We start from the raw sequence: 23827 nt of genomic DNA on the forward strand, positions 1-23827 counted from the left end.
CCATTGTATAGGGGTATAGTGTTGTCTATTAAGGTACCATTGTATAGGGGAATAGTGTTGTCTTTGCTTGTTTGTAGGGGTTTAACGTCCAAGCAGTATTGTCTATTATGTTACCATTGTATAGGGGTATAGTGTTGTGTATTAATGTACCATTGTATAGGGGTATGGTGTTGTCTATTAAGCTACCATTGTATAGGGATATAGTGTTGTATATTAGAGCTATTAAGCTACCATTGTATGGGGTATAGTGTTGTCTATTAAGGTACCATTGTATGGGGTAGTGTTGTCTATTAAGGTACCATTATGTAGGGGTATAGTGTTGTCTATTAAGGTACCATTGTATAGGGGTATGGTGTTGTCATTAGAGCTATTAGGCTACCATTGTTTAGGGGTATGGTGTTGTCATTAGAGCTATTAGGCTACCATTGTATAGGGGTATGGTGTTGTCTATTAAGCTACCATTGTACGGGGGTATGGTGTTGTCTATTAAGCTACCATTGTATAGGGGTATAGTGTTGTCTATTAAGGTACCATTATATAGGGGTATGGTGCTGTCTATTAAGGTACCATTGTATAGGGGAATAGTGTTGTCTTTGTTTGTTTGTTGGGGTTTAATGTCCAAGCAGTATTGTCTATTATGCTACCATTGTATAGGGGTATGGTGTTGTCTATTAAGCTACCATTGTATAGGGATATAGTGTTGTATATTAGAGCCATTAAGCTACCATTGTATGGGGTATAGTGTTGTCTATTACGGTACCATTGTATAGGGGTATAGTGTTGTCTATTAAAGTACCATTGTATAGGGGTATGGTGTTGTCATTAGAGCTATTAGGCTACCATTGTATGGGGGTATGGTGTTGTCTATTAAGCTACCATTGTACGGGGGTATGGTGTTGTCTATTAAGCTACCATTGTATAGGGGTATAGTGTTGTCTATTATAGCTATTAAGCTACCATTGTATAGGGGTATAGTGTTGTCTATTAAGGTACCATTGTATAGGGGTATAGTGTTGTCTATTAAGCTACCATTGTACGGGGGTATGATGTTGTCTATTAAGCTACCATTGTATGGGGTATAGTGTTGTCTATTAGAGCTATTAAGCTACCATTGTATAGGGGTATAGTGTTGTCTATTAAGGTACCATTGTATGGGGGTATAGTGTTGTCTATTAAGCTTCCATTATATAGGGGTATAGTGTTGTCTATTAAGGTACCATTGTATAGGGGTATAGTGTTGTCTATTAAGGTACCATTGTATAGGGGTGTGGTGTTGTCTATTATAGCTATTAAGCTACCATTGTATGGGGGTATGGTGTTGTCTATTAAGCTACCATTGTATAGGGATATAGTGTTGTATATTAGAGCCATTAAGCTACCATTGTATGGGGTATAGTGTTGTCTATTACGGTACCATTGTATAGGGGTATAGTGTTGTCTATTAAAGTACCATTGTATAGGGGTATGGTGTTGTCATTAGAGCTATTAGGCTACCATTGTATGGGGGTATGGTGTTGTCTATTAAGCTACCATTGTACGGGGGTATGGTGTTGTCTATTAAGCTACCATTGTATAGGGGTATAGTGTTGTCTATTATAGCTATTAAGCTACCATTGTATAGGGGTATAGTGTTGTCTATTAAGGTACCATTGTATAGGGGTATAGTGTTGTCTATTAAGCTACCATTGTACGGGGGTATGATGTTGTCTATTAAGCTACCATTGTATGGGGTATAGTGTTGTCTATTAGAGCTATTAAGCTACCATTGTATAGGGGTATAGTGTTGTCTATTAAGGTACCATTGTATGGGGGTATAGTGTTGTCTATTAAGCTTCCATTATATAGGGGTATAGTGTTGTCTATTAAGGTACCATTGTATAGGGGTATAGTGTTGTCTATTAAGGTACCATTGTATAGGGGTGTGGTGTTGTCTATTATAGCTATTAAGCTACCATTGTATGGGGGTATGGTGTTGTCTATTAAGCTACCATTGTATGAGGGTATGGTGTTGTCTATTAAACTACCATTGTATGGGGGTATGGTGTTGTCTTTTAAGCTTCCATTGTATGGGGGTATGGTGTTGTCTATTAAGCTACCATTGTATGGGGGTATGGTGTTGTCTTTTAAGCTACCATTGTATGGGGGTATGGTGTTGTCTATTAAGCTACCATTGTATGGGGGTATGGTGTTGTCTTTTAAGCTACCATTGTATAGGGGTATAGTGTTGTCTATTAAGGTACCATTGTATGGGGGTATAGTGTTGTCTATTAAGGTACCATTGTATGGGGGTATAGTGTTGTCTATTAAGGTACCATTGTATGGGGTATAGTGTTGTCTATTAAGCTTCAATTATATAGGGGTATAGTGTTGTCTATTAAGGTACCATTGTATAGGGGTATGGTGTTGTCTATTATAGCTATTAAGCTACCATTGTATGGGGGTATGGTGTTGTCTATTAAGCTACCATTGTATGGGGGTATGGTGTTGTCTATTAAACTACCATTGTATGGGGGTATGGTGTTGTCCTTTAAGCTTCCATTGTATGGGGGTATGGTGTTGTCTATTAAGCTACCATTGTATGGGGGTATGGTGTTGTCTTTTAAGCTACCATTGTATGGGGGTATGGTGTTGTCTATTAAGCTACCATTGTATGGGGGTATGGTGTTGTCTTTTAAGCTACCATTATATAGGGGTATAGTGTTGTCTATTAAGGTACCATTGTATGGGGGTATAGTGTTGTCTTTTAAGGTACCATTGTATGGGGGTATGGTGTTGTCTTTTAAGCTACCATTGTATGGGGGTATGGTGTTGTCTTTTAAGCTACCATTGTATGGGGGTATGGTGTTGTATATTAAGGTACCATTGTATAGGGATATGGTGTTGTTTATTAGAGCTATTAAGCTATCATTATATAGGGGTATAATGTTGTCTATTAAGGTACCATTGTATGGGGGTATGGTGTTGTCTTTTAAGCTACCATTGTATGGGGGTATGGTGTTGTCTATTAAGCTACCATTGTATGGGGGTATGGTGTTGTCTTTTAAGCTACCATTGTATGGGAGTATGGTGTTGTCTATTAAGCTACCATTGTATGGGGGTATGGTGTTGTCTTTTAAGCTACCATTATATAGGGGTATAGTGTTGTCTATTAAGGTACCATTGTATGGGGGTATAGTGTTGTCTATTAAGGTACCATTGTATGGGGGTATGGTGTTGTCTTTTAAGCTACCATTGTATGGGGGTATGGTGTTGTCTTTTAAGCTACCATTGTATGGGGGTATGGTGTTGTATATTAAGCTACCATTGTATAGGGATATGGTGTTGTTTATTAGAGCTATTAAGCTACCATTATATAGGGTATAGTGTTGTCTATTAAGGTACCATTGTATAGGGGTATGGTGTTGTCTTTTAAGCTACCATTGTATGGGGGTATGGTGTTGTCTATTAAGCTACCATTGTATAGGGGTATAGTGTTGTCTATTAAGCTACCATTGTATAGGGGTATAATGTTGTCTATTGGAGCTATTAAGCTACCATTGTATAGGGGTATAGTGTTGTCTATTAAGCTACCATTGTATAGGGGTATAGTGTTGTCTATTAAGCTACCATTATATAGGGGTATAGTGTTGTCTATTAATGTACCATTGTATGGGGGTATGGTGTTGTCTTTTAAGCTACCATTGTATGGGGGTATGGTGTTGTCTTTTAAGCTACCATTGTATGGGGGTATGGTGTTGTCTATTAAGCTACCATTGTATAGGGGTATAGTGTTGTCTATTAAGCTACCATTGTATGGGGGTATGGTGTTGTCTTTTAAGCTACCATTGTATAGGGGTATAGTGTTGTCTATTAAGGTACCATTGTATAGGGGTATAGTGTTGTCTATTAAGGTACCATTGTATAGGGGTATAGTGTTGTCTATTAAGGTACCATTGTATAGGGGTATAGTGGTGTCTATTAAGCTACCATTGTACAAGGGTATGGTGTTCTTTAATAGACCTTGCCTTGTTTTACCTGTTTTGTGTCATGGTCAGAATGAAAGAAAATTTTCATCACAAAAACTGCACTTCCCAATGAAATCAAAGTGGATTTGTGGCTTTATATAGATGGGGCATGCATTTTAAGCGATTTTAGTTGTTGTTCAATATCACTTCCTTTACAACAAGGGGTATACCTAGCATGACAACGTGTGAAGCTTCATGCTGAACATAAAGTAAATCCTATACTTTAGTAAAATACTCTAGCTGGACAATGGATTAATATGTTGCTGTGTAAAATTTAGCAGATATTTCACGATGTCTAGGCTCATATGGCATTATATAGACACTTAGGTTGCCCCTAAAACATATCTGGACAGCATCTCATACATAGGGATATGATGATGATGTACTATGTTGTACTATGGTTATTATGTTACTATTGAACAATTGGTACTTGATGTTGTTTTTGGGACATTGTGTTGTTGTACGTGGGGTATGATGATGATGTACTCTGGGTGCGATGACGTTGTACTTAGGGTAAAGTGATGTTGTACAAGGGTTATAGTGACATATGTGATGCGGTGATGTTGTGCCTTGGGCATTCATGATGATGTTGTAATTGGTATATGGTGATATTGTACTATCGTGTGATGACGTTGTAAATAAGTGTGGTGATATTGTACTTGAAGTAGGGCGATGTTCTATGATAGATTTGAAATTGTACTAGGGGTAGTGTGATTTTTTTTATGGTGTACAAAGAGTATGATGCTGTATATGGGTGCTGTGATGCTGTTGAAGTATCGAAATGTTGTACTAGGAATAGGTTGATGTTGTTTTGGGATATGGAGATTTTGCTCCTTGGGATATGGTGATATTGTACTATCATATTGTTTTGATGTTGTATTTGAGGTAAAGTGATGTTTTGGTGTTGTATTAAGAGCAGGTTGATATATTGATGATGAACAAAGAGTATGGTGGTGCTGTATTTGGGTGTATGTTGATGTAATAAGGGCTGGTTATGTTGTATATGGGGTATTCTGTTGCTGTACAAAGGATATGGTGGTGTTGTACAAGGGACATGGTCATGTTGTACTATTGGTGTGGTGATGTTGTACTAAGGGTATGGTGATGTTTTGCAGTGGTTTGGTGATATATTTGTTGTATTGTACAAGGGATATTGTTATGCTGTGCTATGACCGTAGTGATTTAGTGATGCTCTTAATGGTGTAAGTTAATGTACTAGGGGTATAGTGTTATTGTGCTATGAGTGTAGTGATGTTTTACTCGGAGTATGGTGATGCTGAAAAGGCTGTAAGTAGATATAAATTTGGGTATAGTGATGTTGAAATACTGGTGTGGTGATGTATAACTATGGTTTTTGTGATGTTTATTGGGTATTGTGTTGTTGTGCAAGGGGTATGTTGATGTTGTACTTTTGGTTTGGTGATGTTGTGTTAAGGGTATGATAATAATGTAAAAGGTATTAGTTGGTGTGCTAGGGGTATAGTGATGTTGTACTATGGATTTAGTGATGTTAGTATAACTATGGTACATGTATTTGTTATTTTGTATATGGGGTATGGTGATGCTGTATATGGGTGTACATTGATGTACTAGGGATATGTTGACGTAGTACTTTGGGTTTGATGATGCCGTGCTTGGGGTATGGTGATGTTGTGCTTTGGGTATGATGATGCTGTATAAGGGTGTATGTTGATGTTATACGATGGTTGTTTTTGTATGTTGTTCTAAGGGTATGGTTAAGTGATAATGTATAACAAGGGAAATTGTGATGACTTGCAAGGTTGATGTGATCTTGTACAATGGTGTATGTGAGTATGATTATGTCATTGTACAAAAAATATTAGTGGTGCAATGCTATCGTGAAATTGTACAATTTTATTGGAGATTTCAATGGGAAAATGGATTTTTTAATAATTTTAAAAAAGAAATTCTCCTTATGGACATCGTTTGACTGAAAATTAGTTTTATCCTATAGGGAACCATTTACTTGTAACTCAATTTTATTTGAGTACACAGCAAATAAGATTTTTTTTTTTTGCTAATTGTTAGCAAGATAGCTTTTTACCATTAAAGTTGCGAATATTTATTAATTTTTTTACAATTAATTCCAAACACAAGGATATGAACTACATCCAAACATATGTCCTGCATGATTAGTGCAAGTGTTGTCTTTAGGGAAAATTGGATGTAATAAGTCGAATCTCAATTTTTCTTGAAGGTATGTCTATATGAGGTTACTGATAGTTTAAACGCATGCTTGCACTTAAGAAAAGACGGAATACCGGGTATTTCTACCCGTAGTCATTGTCAATGTGTGATATATTTTTTATCACGACGTTATATTGTTCACTACATATATTACAAAGAAAGTTCCCAGTTCACGCTTTAGAACGCAAGCATATAAACTATTTTTTCAATTGGTCGTTTTAACATACGAGATTCATTTTCTGACTATTAAGTCACCGATACATGTTTAAGATTAAGAAAGTCGCGACATCGGTAAAGCTCATGGCATATCTGGCCACCGAGTCTTTCGTATTAAACAGTGAATGTTATGTGAAGGCATGTTATGAGAGGGTATATAATTTTGACATGAAGTGTTTGTCATGGTGTGACACTCCGCAATCATTTCACTGAATTACTGGTCATAATACGGGTATTTAACCCAACCGATTAGTGCCGATTTATTACTATTCATATTTTTGAATTGCATGGAGGGTTAGCAAGGGGACATTTGTTCCAGTGTATTGAAAAAATAACTTGAACTGAGTTAGAGTATGTAACCTTGTTACCGAATTGTTTTAATCTGGGTTTTCGTGTTTGTGCAGCTTGGTATCATTGTATTTTCAAGTTGGATTAAATTGATAAAGTTTTAAGTCTCCCTCGAAATCGCTCTCCAGTGTCCCCACTGACGTTCAAGTCTAAATTGAAGGTATTTGACAGTGATTGACAAGTGTCAAATTTCAATTTTTTACTTTGTGAGATATTAATTCCAAAACTTTAATATTACTTTTTTCTGCCTGTTTGTTTTTTGACATGCTGTGCGTGCCCACATATTTTTCTAACTTTTATGTTGTATTGAATGACTTGCACAATACTCCCGACTGCTATTTGATCCATCTACTTACCAAGTCAAATAGAAGTAAGTGCATTTTGGTTTATTAACAAAGATTACATTTTCCTGTTCGCTAATGACGAGTATTAGAGCATTCAAAATTGAAATTACCAGATAAAGATTTTACATGTATGTGTTTTCCTTGTTATTTGTATAAGGACATGTATTTATGCACGTCTTTTTTGTCCCCATGTCACTGAGAGGAAACAACGTCGTCCAATCGACCAAACATGATAATGCATTCTAATTTTCTTTAGTTTTACAACCACAGAATTTATCATAATTTAACACAAAACAAAGGGAATGTGTTGTAATTGTACAGCTGCAAAAAACATGTAGTTTTTATTTTTAAAAAATCACTGAAACGATTATTCCTATATATAACTAAAAATAACGAATCAGACTAATATGGAAATAGATACAAGACTAGCAAAACACTAGAGAAATGTTAACGTTGAAAACACATACATTAATCTGAAGCGACGAATCGCTATACTGTCTTATCAGTATTTTGCAATTACAGTTCGTTTCTTATTGTTAATTTTCCGTTGGTTTGTGCTAGTATCATTATCTGTTCCATGAAATACTTATTTTCATCTCATTCGATTTCAGCTCTTGTCCTAGTTGCTTTGGTGGGGATCTTTTCTTTACTGAATCAGTCAGACGAAATGCCTCCCCCTTTTAAAACGAGTATATTTTTACAAAAATTTCCAAAAACTCTGAGTCATAGTTTCAAAGCATCATGTAAACATCATATAAAAGATAACAATAATCTGATCACCGATCCTGGCTCAAAATACACCGATTTATCTAGTGACTTCTTAATGAATGACGTTATTGATGTGGTTACAACGGGTATGTAAACTAATCCATTCAAAATACTATAATTATTGTCTGTTGGAATTCACACGGTAAACAAGATCATCTTGATGTGGTCCTTATCTATCATATTAAAATACCTACACAGGAATTAAACAATAATTCCTCCAAATATCCTACATGCAATCTCGCCTTTATTTCTAACTGTTGGATTGATGTGTGTTGTAGTGTCACCCAGGTTAGCTTCACAAAGGGAACAATCTGTAATCAAATGACAAATGTTAAGTCATTATATAATGTGGGCGGATTTTGAAAGTCAAATTAGGTTTGTATTGGTATAAGTATACCTAATGTCGATACAATTCTACTGTCTAACCACACCATATATTGAGAACTGAAAACAGGAATCATTAAAGAACCACATCACTTTGCAACCATTCATCGTTTTTATTCCTGTTCAACGAATACGGGGTATTGAAATTTAGTTGATGACTACTTTGAAAACTGGAAAATGAGGGAGCTATGATCACCAATCAGCCTCATCTCCCTCTTTTTTTCTCATTTTCCTTTAAGGGAAACTGATATGGTCATTGATATGCTCTTAATCACAGACACTTAGTGTAGTAGAATGGCGAATGGAATGTGTATGTTTAGTTGTCCTGGTATTTAATAACTTCTTTGGCAATGGAGAAAATGATATGATATCAAGGTAAATCGGAAAATTTTGCCACAAAAAAAAGCTTACGACTTATTTTACTACAATAAATTCAAGTAAATCATTCAATAACAATATGTCAAATCAAGTTATATGTATCAAAACAACGTGATACAGGAGTTAAAACTTATTAGATCATATTAAGAAGCTCAAACCGCATCATAGCAGGTTTGTCATGTACTGCTTGGATGGAAACGAAAAGTATATCTGTCGTGATTTTATTTGATATGACAAACTATCGTTTTTATGGAGCACATGGACCGTCAATAGACTATCGTTGTTTTGTTGCTCTGACATACATCATCATTGACATACATAGTATAGTGACATGGTTTGATCTGAAGTACCGCCATTATTGATCTATCTGACATACTTCCTAAGTTTGATTTGACTTACTGCTGCATTTTGATTTGATTTGACATAAAGTAGTAAATTTATTTGATCTGATGTGCTGCCGTTATTTGATCTGAAATATTTCTAGTATACTGTCGTGGCATGCTTTTATCCAATAAATACAGTCGTGATTTGATCTGAAATATTTCTAGTAAACTGTCGTGGCATGCTTTTATCCAATACATACAGTCATGATTTTAAGCAGAAATGATTGCCGAATGATAGTGTTTAGAAATGAAATAATGCTGTGAATAGATCTGATCTGACGTAATAGTGCGAATTGATATGATCAGACATACTAGTGTGAATTGTTATGATCTGACATACTAGTGTGAACATACGATCTGAGATACTAGTGTGAACTGATAAGATCTGACATACGTGTCAACTGATAATATCTCACACACTAGTATGAACTATTATGATCTGATATACTAGTGTGAACTATTATGATCTGACATACTACTGTGAACTTTTATGATCTGACATACTAGTAGTGTGAACAGATATGAACCGACATAGTCGTTGTAAGTTTCAACTGGAGAAATGTCGCGAACTGACTTTATTCAATATGATATACAAACCTTATACCTTGATATTATTCAAACGAAATGTCCAGACCCTTAGAATTTATTTGATTAAAACTTTTTAATGGTAATCCATGACCACCAAACCAGTCTTGTTGGTAAGCGATTTACTTTACTGTTTTTTTTTTGCGACTAAATCGATCGTTGTATTAGACTAGATAAATCGAAAATGTATCTACAAATTGAATTTTTCCTGTGACTGATGGTCATTGGTACATGTACTGCTTAGGTATTTATGTTCAACTTGTCATTAACCTTGGTAATTAAAATATCTTAATCACGTGTTAAAAATTAATATATTGATAACTTGCTGATCAACTTGTCATTAATTTCAATGAATCATTAAAAATGCTATTCATGTCTTTAAATTTAATTTACCAATTGGACCTGCACCAATTACATAGTATTTGATAATGCATCAGGGTGAAAAATCATATTTTTTTCAGTAAAACCCAGGGAACGAGTTATCTCCCATTGACCTAGATACAATGTCAAAAAGTTAAAACTTTGTGAATTTTAGTCACCTAAAGTGAATGTATTCTAAACTACACGTACTCAGCCACCACAATATGAAATTGTGTTAAATGAATGCGAGACTATGAAAAAAAGTATATTTTTTTACAAAACATTCAGAAATTTCCCTTGGTACATGTATATTTAAGATGGATATTCTACATCATCAATTTTGGAGTTATATTAGATTAACAGGAAGTGTCCGTTAGCATTGGACGTCAGAATAAATCATATTGTAGTGGGTAAGTAGTAAACATACATAATCATGGTTCTGTTGCACTTGAAAAGAATTTATATTATTGTTACTTTCGGGATTTCAGACGTAATCAATAATTAGCAGTCATTTCTAAATAGTACTAAATAACATCTTGTGAATAAACACGATAATTTCCTTAATGAAGACGCTAGAGATTGTAAGTTGCCGTGAGAATGTTTTCCTGATGGAAGAAACACTGGTACAACGTCAGAATTACATCGTTCTACACCAATCTTTAGAATGCTTTCTATTGGTCTATTATCAAGTTCTTGTAGCCTCGATCCTATCTTATCTGTTCAAGTCAACCTTCCAGCTCATTATTTTGCGTTGCACCAATTTTAAGTGTATATGTATTCCAAGAACGTGGTTTCAGGCATTAATATATTCGCCCATACATTTGTTTCACTGTCCTTAAGATTCGATGGAAATTGCTAGTGCGGAAAAGAAAATACGTTTAAGAAACATTGGATAATGGTACCAGCTTACCTTTAATGACTGTTGCCTGTATTTTAGTTATGTATTCTAACAGAGGCCATAATTAAGATAAAGTTTTCATCGCCTTCTGGTGCTTACCCCAACAAATCCCTAAATATATATGTCGAACCCATGAGTCGTCTGTGATGTACTTACCTCTCCGTAGCTGTGTGCAGTTTGTTGTTTGCTTTTTGTTGCTATGAAAGGTTTATTATTTCTCTATTTGTTTCCATTGCTTTGTGGGGTTTGTCGTTTCTGTTTTTTTTTGTTTGTTTGTTTGTTTGTTTGTTTGTTTGTTTATTTGCCGTTTCATTGATATGTACGTGTTTGCGTTCTAATGCTATATGCAGTTTGTCGTTTCGAACTTTGCTTTCCATGGCTATATCGTTCTTTATAATAAAACATTCCTGTCTCTACTCACCTTGTTTTTTTTTCATTGCTTTATTGCATGGCTCTCCTTATTTCCTCTGAAACTTAAAAATGTCAAAATAAAACTTTTTATCACTTGGACTACTTTATTGCTATAATCCAACCTTGGAACTTTTACTCTTTCTACAAATTATATAAATGATTCAGTATATTAAAAGGACTGTCAACTAAACCTTAGTTACATGGACGCTTTACTTCATAAAGTCATTTTTTTCCTAAAATGACACTTAAATTTATAGTTCCAAAGTCTAATGAACTGTCGATGGCTTCCTACAGCTAAAGGGAAAAGAAAAAAAAAAGAAAAAAATCGCTTTTCATGAACATTTAATTTAGATAACCCGTTTAACCGTTTACTTCTATGACCATGGATTAACAAGTGCTTTGGTAGTACAGTCAGAAAAAAACAGATTCTTTCATACTCTGATCTCTGAGCGCAGGTGTAGTTGGTCTACATCAAGCATTGACATAATTGTGCAACTAACGAGTCTGCATCGTTTGTCAATCGTGTTTATCTGAAGCTACATTTGAATTATACATAAGAACGTGAAGGATAGGGGTTATTTTTAAGTTTTGGCACTGATTGACAGGTTAAAACACCGCCTTATCATATGATAAGTGTTTAGTAATGACAAATACTGTTAGATATTATGATAAAGGGTGTCAGGCGAGAATTTAAACACTTTCTTATTTATCTGAAGGTAAGAAATTAAGATTTCGTAGCTACTGTGATCGGAAAGGGGGTTAAATATTATAGTGAGAGGGCCTATCTTAATATTGCACGGATACCTAAAGCATCCATCGTGTTGTATAATTCTTTCTACCGTTCTGTCGACTGTTGCATATGAAAAACATCTATATGTTTTTCTCAACTATCTTGATTATATATATATATATATAGATATATATATATATATATATATATATATCTGATTGTATACTGGATTGACTTGAATGAATTTTTGAATACACATGTATTTTAAGACAATACAGCTTTATGTAGTATGCCATATTCTCACTGAGTTTTCAGTCTGTAAAACAGTTATGGAGATTTATTGTGTATCATATATGTGTTCTCAATATTATTCAGATGACAAACCTAAGGCTCCCTCGGTGTTGCTAAATTTTATAATTTAAATGGTACCTTTTATAAAAAGAGGCATTCTGACTTGTACTATTCCTTGTCGTACTGCTATTTCGAATTACTAGTATTTTTACTTCTTACCATGCAGGACATGTGTCTTTATGTTATAAAAATCGCTCAGACATTTTGGTATTGCAGATTTAAGTTTGGGCAATTTAAGATAAATAGTATTTCCCAAAATATGTCAATAGAAATGTCTATAAAGATTTTTTTCTAGACTTTGTACAAACCTCTCTGTAAAATATATAAACTTAATAGTATAATTACTAACAAATATTAATTCACTGCCACCTGCAATACAGAGATGAATTGTGAATAGTGTAGATATATGGTAAAATATTAATACAGAGAGATTTGTAGCAAGTATAGCATTTGCCAGGATTTTTATGATTTATGACTGAAATATATGACCACCATATTACCCTGAATACATGTATATCTTGTTAATCACATATCATATTAGTTGAAAGTAAAAACTTAAAACGAGTCTGCACTCAATTAAAATGAAAAATTCTATATATGTTGAGGTTCAACAATAAATATACCTTGACCTTAGAGTCGATTGAGACAATTGTAAGTCTACTCACAACCTTTCGTACATTTTATAGGCTCGAGGTTAATTGTCTCGCTTTCGCAATAAGTCCAAATATTTAGTATCATTCTGGTTAAATACATACAATTTGAAGTTACCATGATCTAATTTAACATATTTAACAATTTGATGATATAACCTGCATTTACTTATTTTATTATTAAAATTAACTAATAGAAAATTAATTTGCCAATTAACTAATTAACTAATTAATTGGCATTAACTTGTTTAGAATGGTTACAGCCCGTCTGAAACTTTTAGAATTATTAACAACCGGCCTAGATGATTTTGCTAAGATACACAAATGTGCATTAAAATATGATATGCCAGAGACACCTTGAAATTTGATATATATTCAACGGGGTATACCAGATTCCCCCAAATACTAAAACAAAATAAAAAGTTCATTCGACTAATTGTTACATACCAGTATAAGCACTAATCCGGGTAAGTGTTTGGCAAAATATTTAATGTTCGTTCAACTAATACCGAAAAAAAAAACAAGACGATGATTTTGTATTTGAACTATTACAGGTATCCTATGTTCGCACATTTTTTAATGAGTAATGTTTGCCATGCATTTAAAAAGAGTTATCCCTCTTTGTTTTCCCTCTACTACAGATTTTTTTTCTTTTCCAAATAACTAAGAATTTCATGGATATGATAATTACATTGTTACTTTAAAAAAAATGTATTACTGCATGGTACAATTGTATGGGGTAAAATGTCATGATCGATGACTGAATCTGGCGCGTACATGTATTAGTTATGATAAGTGTATAAGCATCCGTCCATCGACAACTTACAAATTTCTATTGTCAAGAAGATGAACAGTAAATGTGAAATGACACATGATGAACTGACAATGACACCCACTTGACATGGAGAACATCATTATATATAAGTAATCTGATTCTTTTTTCATCAATGTTCAATTATATTCACCATCTAGAAGACTTCATAACAAGTGGGTGTGTTATTAACAAGAACAACATCCACCAAAAACCGATTTCTTCATATAGAATGAAAGGACAATTTTCTAGTAGTTGAATAACGCATGCTCAATGATGAAAAAAAAAGAAGTTGACCATCACGCAACCGATAATTCATCTTTCTCGATCAGACTTTCAAGCAAAGTAGATGCCCGACCTCGATATCAAACTCTGTTAAGTTCACAACTTGTAAAGACATTAATGCTATTCATGATAACGACACATCTAGGGGCATTATACTAGGGGTCTGTATTTTATGGCTTGTAAATCGCTTCTAGAGCGATGATATTAAGGAAATTCTGTTGCATACGAATTTTTCCAGTTAAAAATACATTTGTCACTAGACAAATTTACTGACGCTCTCTACTTCATGTCCCATTTGCAGCGGTTTTTTTAGTTTAGAAAAAAAGTAATAAAAAAACCCCAAATATTCGTGTGCAATTTCAATATTATCCATTACATGAAAATATGTACATAAAGCAATATATATTCGAGATAACGACACATCTAGGGTTATTCAAAACTGCTGCCCCTCAATGTGCTGTTGATCGTCACGTCGTGGGATATTGTGAAAGTTGAAGTTGAATAATTTGTCAAGTGACAAATGTAATTTTAATCACAATAGAAATTCCTTGATAGTATCGCTTTAGAAGCGGTTTACAAGCTCTAAAATACAGTCTGGGAGTATAGAAAACATAGAATAGTATCCTAACTCTCTTTGAGTGACCCTAGATGTGTCGTAAAAAATGATGTGAAGTTAGCAACCGAAGCATCTTTGACAAAAAACTTGTCTCGCAATATCAGAATGGACTATATATAACAAGTTTTAGTTTTCAAAAGGCAGCAGTTTTCTATTTGGCCAGTTGAATTCTGCAACGTTAGTAAGCATTATTGTATAAAGCATTGAACGCATCTCTGGTCATGTCGGACATGTTTCGCACAGCCCAACTTTAGCATCACTAAACAAAAAAACATGTATTCAATTCAATATATGGTCTGTCATGTTTTTCTTTGTTTTTGAATGCAATATTCACCACATTGAGACAATTAGTATTACAAACGAAATTATTCTTATTCTCATTCCAATAGCAAGAAAGTTTGCGGTAAAAAATGGTTCGATATTTATATTCTAATTTAATAAGTGACGTTGGTGGGATTGAATAATAATTATATATATATAGTAAGCACTCTTCCCCCCCACTGACCATACGAAATAGTTTTTATTTCTGACACGAGTTCATCATTGTCTATTTTTGTGTTGTTAAATTGTCTAGACAGGTGTATTTATTGATGATCCAACATTATAGTGCAGTCTATTACAAAGGTGCACGACTTTTGTCAGTTTCTTTTATTTTGTGTGTAAACGCACTTCCGTTCAATCTTTATTTTGGCCGTCTGCACTGAGTCACTCCTTCCCACAGTCAGGCCTGTTTGTTTTTCTCGTTACCCAGTTTTTATTTTGGATTTTTTAAATGGATATACATTTGGACGTCCGATTTATTTAACCTTTTGACCAAGTCTTCCTTTTTTTGTAGTTCAGCATGTGAAAAACAAATGCACCAAAATCCTTGTAGAAGTTGCTTGGAATATTTTTAAAAGTGATGTTCAAGTTAACTTTCTATTCAGATACACTATCAATTATACAACTATTGGCTCGTGTCAATTTCTTTAAGTTCTCTACAATTCTTTGCACCTGGAAGACGATATGATATCATGATTTGAGTTGATTTGGAAAATCTTATCTATTTCATATGAAAAGCAATTACTTAGTTTGAGCGCGGACCTCTATGAGAACACCCCACAGTTGCAAGTGTGCTTGAGAAAATTAATTGTCCCGTCAAAACTACTTAAATGTCGCCTGTATGACACTGGCATGTAAATATTTTCTTGTCATTTATATCATTAACCAATTGTGCTACATTCTCTTCTTTTATTAATATCAAAATATTATATTTATAAAAATGACAAGAGCAAAAGTTCTCGTGTTCTTTAAGATTTTTCAATTATCTTTTTCAGGTGGAATACACAACCTATCTTTTTCAAACATCAAACACTGTGAATAAGGATTATGTAATTCACAAGAGAAATAACGTGTGATATATCTGCACTTGATCGCACAACGTGTATCAGTGTGTGTCGAATTCTAACTGGCAGTTTAAAGCGAAAGCATATATTCTTTTGAAAGCATGAAGTCCTTAAGTAATTTATTTCATACAAAATCGCCGATTTGGAATAATCATAAATTTATTTAAATTCTAGAGTGAAACTCATTCATTCTTTATTCGGACGGAGAAAAGCGTATATTATTTTTTTTTTAACTTCGTCATTGTTGGATGATCTGAGAAAATGTGGCTCTTTGCCGTATTTTGCGTTTTTGTGCCAGTTAATGGGGATTTTTATGATTATAAATATGGAGACGGTTACGTTAGTGATGGTTCCAATAAACCAAACGCTTGGCAAGGAACTTTACTGAGCGGCCGTATGAGCCAACCAAAGTGTATAGACATACCAAGGAATTTAACTTTGTGTCAAAATATTGGATACCAACAAATGAGACTTCCAAATTTATTGGACCACGATTCAATTAATGAAGTCATTCAGCAGTCCAAGTCATGGATATCACTTCTTGGTGTTCATTGTCACCCTGACACTAAGTTGTTTCTTTGTTCTTTATTTTCCCCAGTATGTTTAGAGAGGGACAGAGAAATATTTCCATGTCGATCTTTATGCGAAAGTGTGAAAAACGGTTGCGAGTCAACAATGAAAATTTACGGCTACAATTGGCCGGATATGGTCCGTTGTGACAAATTTCCAGAGCAAACCGAAATGTGTATCCCCGGTCAGGCAACCAGCATCCCGGAAAGTAGGTATACAAAACGTACGTACATTTTTTGCTTTATTTGTTTGTCTGTTTGCTTGATCCCCCCTTACGGTGAAGACTTAAACATGGGAGGGCATCTATTTCGGAAATTATTTAGAAAGGAAGTTTTTAATTTGGATGTTACCTAAATTTACAAGTTATTAAAAGTTTCAGACGGAATATTGAATATGGGGTATTTCTATAAAAATAAAAAGGAATCTCATATAATCGGTTTTAGTTCAGATTTTGTATTACATTCAAAAAAGGCACTCAGAGTTAAAAAAAAAAAGATGCTTACATTGATTTATATAAAACTGCTTTAAGGTTCATCAACCCTCATATCAGTTTCTTTTTCTCACTCAAGAGGTTAAAGATCTTGATTAATGTGCAATAACTTTTGAGTCAATGGCATTTACCCTCGTTTAAAGAAAATCTGAGTAGCTTTGTAGGTTCTTTTGAAATGACAGTAAGTAACGTGTTCCCTAGCTGAATAGCTTTTCTCACAGGCTTAGCGTTTGGCTCGGCACTCCGCGGGCTGTTATCAAAGATGTAAGCTTAGCTTCAAATGGTCTGTGTGTAGATCATTAGAAGACAAAGCAGCTTTGCTTAGAGCTTTTATAAGCGTTTTAAACAAGCTTTCTTTGCTAGCATGATTCGTGCCTCTGTTAGGCTTGATGGTGAGTTTACTTACCCAAGAGAAGACCCTCGACCACCGGACTCGGATTCTAAATTGTCTCTTTCTTATAGTCATTATGTTTTTTTTTTAATTGTATGAACATGATTTTGGTGAATTTATGTGACGTCGATAAAAACGTGCAAATATATTTCAGTATTATGGGCTTAATCTTATAATCTTATCACTCTTTGAGATCATTACTGTCCTAAAATTAAGAAAACATGAGTCCGGTCATCGGGGATCCTTATTTCATAAGGCTTTTACTGCCATGTATATAGTTACGTGGAAAGTAATAGAGTATACATTAACTATACACAACGAAGACAAAACAATGCCACTACACGGTCACATGAATCCGAAAGACAAACATCTTCTTCATGCATTGAGTCATGGTATTATTTTAAATTTCATAAAGATTTTAAGGAAGCCATAACACGTATTTAAAAACCTTTCATTCATCTTATCGTTCTGTAATCGGACACTTTATCTGTCCCAATCATTAACAGTTCCCTTAATGCGGTACTAATTAGTGAGATCTGTCATGGACCAAGGATCTTAATTCATGATACTATATGTCAGCGAATACACATTTTTCTGAAGTTATTACATGATGGACTTGGTTGTTGTATTGGTGGTTATATATGAAATGAAACGAATGGTATTGAGTCTGTACATTGGATATAAAACGTATCTCACATCCCCCTCTCATGTATAACATCCAATTCCACGTTTACCACCGGATATCAAAGTTTTCCCAACTTACAGATTCCCAAGTACAATTTGTACTGCTAGACTCCTGGTAGTTATTTATCTCTCATTGTCCGTTTTCATATCGTATTAGTTTTCCATTCTTTCTGAATAGTCAAAATATAGGGATTTATGTTATAAAAATATAAACTCCTGGACAATGGTTCCCTTTTACTTTCCTCGTTCCTCACCGACATGCTTACAGTGGACCTATTGTGCGCCACCTCGCACCACTAAAATCTCGTCCACCGTCCGGTCCCTTGTACCTTCTGATATGAAAATGATTATTATGTAACTTATTTAAAGATGTGTTCTGTTATGTGTCTATTATTTTTTTTTATATATGTCATATTTGTCAATGCCCCTTGTGGGTCATTATTCGGAAATAAAGAATTTGATTTGATTTGTAATCTAACATCTGGTCCTCCAATGCCCAGCCTCTTTGCTTTGATATGACAACTTTTCCTGCCGCAAACTGTTCAACTTAATGTACAACATATCATTTGTCTTGCACGTGTTCCCGAGTCCCACCGGCTATACCCCCTTCCGCCTCGTTATTTGGCCTCTCGTATACACCACAACCTAGAGTTCTACATTACGTTCACCTATTATATTCGGCCTTGTCTAGACGGCTAATCGTCCCACACCCCTGTTAAACTGAAAATAAAAGTCTTTTTTAAATTATATTCTTACGCTTTCGATGAAATAATAATAGTTTCAAATTTTATTGCTGGCAAGATATTCTGTGTAGATAACATGAAATATGCAACTTGAACTTGATTAATGGGTCTGATTGCTTTACCATGAGCATTAATGATGGGGTTTAAAATGTGGCGAGAAATCGGAGTACATGCTTGAATCATTTCATTGATTATTTATGATTTATTTTTTTTATAAAACACTTCTTGTTTTTTTACCATTTATTACATTCCTGTGGAATTTTGATTATTGTAAAAAGCAAAATGTTCAGTTGATTTATTATAGTGTATACATGTACGAGAACCGAAGGAATTTCAAGGGGATCCCTGTATAGTGTATACATGTACGAGAACCGAAGGAATTTCAAGGGGATCCCTGTATAGTGTATTATGTGTATTACATGAGTTCAATAAATCAATTGTACTAAAGAGAAAATGAGATGCGTATCTATATTTCATAAGTGTTTGAATGGCGAATATATTACATGTTTTAAGAGTTTTTCAATTCTTTACGAATCAACTACTCATTTTCGTTGAACTTTACAAGAAGTTTTCTTTTACTTTTCTATGTGGACTATTTTGGAAAAAAATATAATAAAATATAGTTTATTCTAGTATAGCAGACAAAAATACTATTACAAATTTGAGGCTTCTTAGAAAATTCAAACTATACGAAAATTGCCAATCCTATTCCATAATATCGACCATTTAAAAAGAAAAATATGATGTACAATTTACAGTTTATCCCTTTAAAAACAATAAACATGCTAACCATTTCGGTGGCCTAAGAATTTATGTCTTATGTTTACAGCCAGGAACCTTTGTTCTGCATGTAACCAGATCAACACGTTCGAGTCATTGATCCACAATTATTGTCGAACATCTGTTGGTAAGTGTAACCAGTAGAATATTCTTAAGAGTCCGTCTGTCTGTCAGTCATTAAATTGTCTAAGTTTATGATTAGTACAGATGCGGAAAGTAAAACTAGACAATAAACTGTGAGTTGTTAGCATTGCTCACTGACTTTATACCCACACTCCTCCATATGGTTACACGCATGGACCTTTGGACCTCCAAATTGATTTATATCAAAGTCAAAAGTAGAAGATACACAACTTGAATATGTACTGAAGATTCTGTGAAAGTTTCACAGAACTCCATTCATTGGTGTAGGAGGGGTAGCAGACAGGAAATTGGTACTCCCGTATCACCGTATTTATTAAATAAATGAAAAAGTCGAAGTGGTATCGGAAGAGTAATGGGTAATAGTATTAAAAGACGAAAGGAAGGAAGGACAGACGGACATTCCTATCATTATACACCACCCACTAAAATTGGGGAATAATCAAACGAAGACTTTGTAAACTTTTGAGGACACCATAGTATATATTTTTGTTAAACCCGGAGTTGAAGCCCATTGTCAATTTGCGAGGATGTCCGAGAAAGTGAACTGATGACGTAGCTCAGAGATTATTTCAGTAAGGGTCGACAAGGAGCATTTTGACCGATAGAAGGGTTCTAAAAGATATTTCATCGAAAGAAAGGCGTAAGCTATAAGTTCCCACAAAAAGGTTTTTTTTATTACCAAAAAATGATATTATTGAGTTAAGTATTTTGTAAAGTTAATTGCTTGGTCTCCAAAGAAACATTAATTGTTCTTCGGAAATTGTGGTGGACAAGCGGTCATTAAACATTTGACGAAAAAGGAACGTTCTACACAATTACAAAAATGTGAATTCTAAATAATTATTATTCCTCCTTTCCGAGGGAAAAGTGTACACCGCTTTACCCCCATTTGTCCGTCTGCCCGTTCGTTTTCCTCTGCAACTATTCAGTCAGTTAATATTTTGATATAAGCTATTATATCCTAATGCGATTTGATGCCGGGCATTGGCAACAACAGCTCCCTGTTTGGTTTATATTTATTTTGTTGGAGTGCGCGGTAGCACTAATGAGTATTTGCTCACTGATTTCGTGGTATTATTATTATTTTCAGTTTTCAAAGCAAAGATAAAGAAAAACAGCATACGGGGAAGCAACACTGTAATCTATCTCAAAAAGAAGAAGAAAATGATAAAAGGAAATCTGTCGAAGAAAGAAAAAAGAAAATTGACCCCAATGATTACAGACGGCGCATCGTGCGAATGTGAATACTTAAATCCAAATAATACTAAAAAGAGTTTTATAATTATGGGTAATCTCACCGATACAGGTGAATTCTTTGTAACGTACATATCAACATGGGAACGAAATAAAGGATTTCGGAGAGCAGTGCGGGAAATGAAACGAAAGGTGACATGCGATGGCGATATAATCGAATTGGGTTCAAATTCGTCTGGGGGAGGAGGGGGTAAGAGAAATAAAAACAAAAATAGAAAGAAAGACGGGAAGGGGAAAGGGAAAGGGAAGGGAAAGAATCGTAAAAATAAGAAGAAAAACAAGAAGGGAGGAAAGAAGAAAAGAAAAGATAGAAAGAAGAAGAAGACTGATAGTGTTACGAAGCCTTGATCTCAATATGTCGGTATGATGACTGTCTTTCAAGTGATGGCTGTTTGTCTGTGATAAGACTGGGGAAGCACATCAGAAGTTTTCTGGTGGAAACTAGAGTGTTCCATTGAAGGTGGAGATTACAATACAATGATTATTTACAATTCATTTTTTTTCATTTTGTTTTTGTTTTGACCGTAACTAGAGTAGTGTATTGATAAAAAAAACTGTATATATGTAGATTTATAACTTTACATAATATGTATTTACTGTAAAGATAAAGTTGTATTTGTGATGTTAATGTCAGTTTTGAGACGGCATAATCTAGCTAACAAAATCACTTCGTAAGATTCATTCATTATTTTCCATATGAATTGCTTGTTTATATTCGTTGATACATGTATACATGTGCTTGATGTATGTTCTGTTTTCGATACATCGTGTGATTTTTTGCTGTCTAATCCATGTCTTCCTCATCAAATCCAAGTCAAGTTTGTATGATGTAGAGGAAGTTTATGATAATGATGATTTAAGGAATGTGGCCATCTTTCAACAAAGTTCAGAGCTGAAAAGCCATATATTTGTTTATATTGTAATTTTATGAACATAGAACTTCAGTAAACAACTAACACCTTAGGTATGTATATATATATATTTTTTTCAAAACAGTGCAAATAATTAGCTTAAAGCAGATTATAAAACTTATAAGAATTTCGTTCACAAGAATTAAGACAGTATACAAGTACGAAAAACTGACAAAATGTTGTCAATGAATTGTCACACACACAAACACTTCATCTTAACCCACTTCATAATTTTATTTAATTGAATCTGTATAGGTCTTATCAATAAATAAATTTCGTTCCTCAAAAGTTATTCTCGTGAAGTGAAATTGATTTGTAACCTAATGTGGCAGAACGCATTAACATTTTGTTTATTGTTGTATACTTTGTAATCTAACAAAAGAATTTAATATTTGACATTTTTCATAATTTATTCTTAATTGCTATAGAATTTTATGGTCTAGACTTGGTTTGTAACTATATTTATTAGTTTATCTGAAGCAGAGTGATATTTCAATTAGAGAATAATTTGGGGCTCGTAACGAGACACTTAACTGGTACCCTAAACTGGTTCCTAAGATTTGATGTTGTAATTTGATTTCACGCCCGGTAATCAAAGGCAAGATTATTTTTCCATTTGTTTGATGTAGGTAACAGAGGAACTAATGCACTGAAAAGAACTTCATACACGTACATGTAATTGGCTTTTAGTTTATTTTACAAGTTCAAATTTTGAATTAACCAGTTTTCCAGATTTACTCTGAACAAGTTGTTTAGTCCAATTAATTCTTTCTTCACGTCTAATTACAAAGGATGCAGGCAGCTTGATTTATACATACAAAAGAATCGTAAAAAGAAGAATTAAGTGTTCTGTTGTAATGCATCTTGTAAAATAGAAAAGTGGCCCTCAGATGAAACTTTCAGATAAGATTTTTTTTCGTTTAATGCTTTTTATAACAATACTCTCCAATGAAAGAAATACCTTAACTTCTCTGAGTTTGAACATCCCACGCGGCCGTTATTGACTAGGTTGAATATACAAAGAAAGATAACTCTAATTCAAACTTGGAAAATACGCCCGCATTTTTTTTCGGTTGTATGATGATATAACACTGTCGAGTTCGGCGTCGTCGTTGGCGTCCATTAACTTAAGTTTATTATGAAAACTTGAGTAAAACGTATTCAATCTTTTTGAAATTTGAACACATCGTTCCTCGGGACATGATGGAGGTTTTTGCCCCACTTCTTTTGGAAATAAGGTGCTTAAAGTGGTTATCAACAGAATTGTTTTGGAGTTAAAGGAGTACAAAATAAGTCATTTTGTAAATTTTTTGGCCCGCTTTCGAAAATGTTTTTTTATTTGATTCTTTATGAAAATACTTGCGTGATTTTAGATATTTCAAACCGTTTTCGAGTTATAAGGGATCAAAGGGGCCACACGCACAAAAAGCCTACTTTTTTATTATTGCTCCGATTTCGATAACATTTGATTTAATTTTGTGTTATATTGTGTCCAATAGTTGTTGTGTTCATAATGAACTGCAAGTCCCTATGCTTAAGTGTGTCAAAAACTAATACTGTATCCTCACTTGCCCCAACTGTTCTGGGTTCGACCACTGCAGTCGTATCATCTGCACTTTGTGAAGCTCTTTATTTCTCTTGATATACTATTGATTATCATTAAGTTGAGTATCATTCTTGTACCGAAAAAAGTAATTAATTCCGAAAATAAACCAATTTGCCACACATCTGCACATTTTTTTATC

General features: G+C 34.1%; 1 protein-coding gene across 2 annotated transcripts; it reads left to right on the top strand.

Moving 5' to 3' along the window:
* The first annotated feature begins 11864 nt into the window (after positions 1–11864).
* On the top strand, positions 11865–23809 carry LOC148609262 (secreted frizzled-related protein 5-like). 2 transcript variants are annotated; one of them, XM_088596256.1, is made up of 4 exons: positions 11865–12003; positions 16047–16908; positions 19823–19900; positions 21008–23809. In XM_088596256.1, exons 2-4 carry the CDS (start codon positions 16377–16379, stop codon positions 21517–21519), a joined length of 1122 nt encoding a protein of 373 aa, XP_088452382.1. In that variant the 5' UTR covers positions 11865–12003; positions 16047–16376; the 3' UTR covers positions 21520–23809. The 2 variants fall into 2 exon arrangements, with proteins under 2 accessions (XP_088452382.1, XP_088452383.1); XM_088596257.1 differs by having other exon boundaries at positions 16047–16893.
* The last annotated feature ends 18 nt before the right edge of the window (positions 23810–23827 follow it).

Source organism: Perna viridis, chromosome 8 (genome assembly GCF_037379345.1).
Source record: "Perna viridis isolate PV_CMFRI_1.1 ecotype Kerala chromosome 8, ASM3737934v1, whole genome shotgun sequence".
Classification (NCBI taxonomy): Eukaryota; Metazoa; Mollusca; class Bivalvia; order Mytilida; family Mytilidae; genus Perna; species Perna viridis.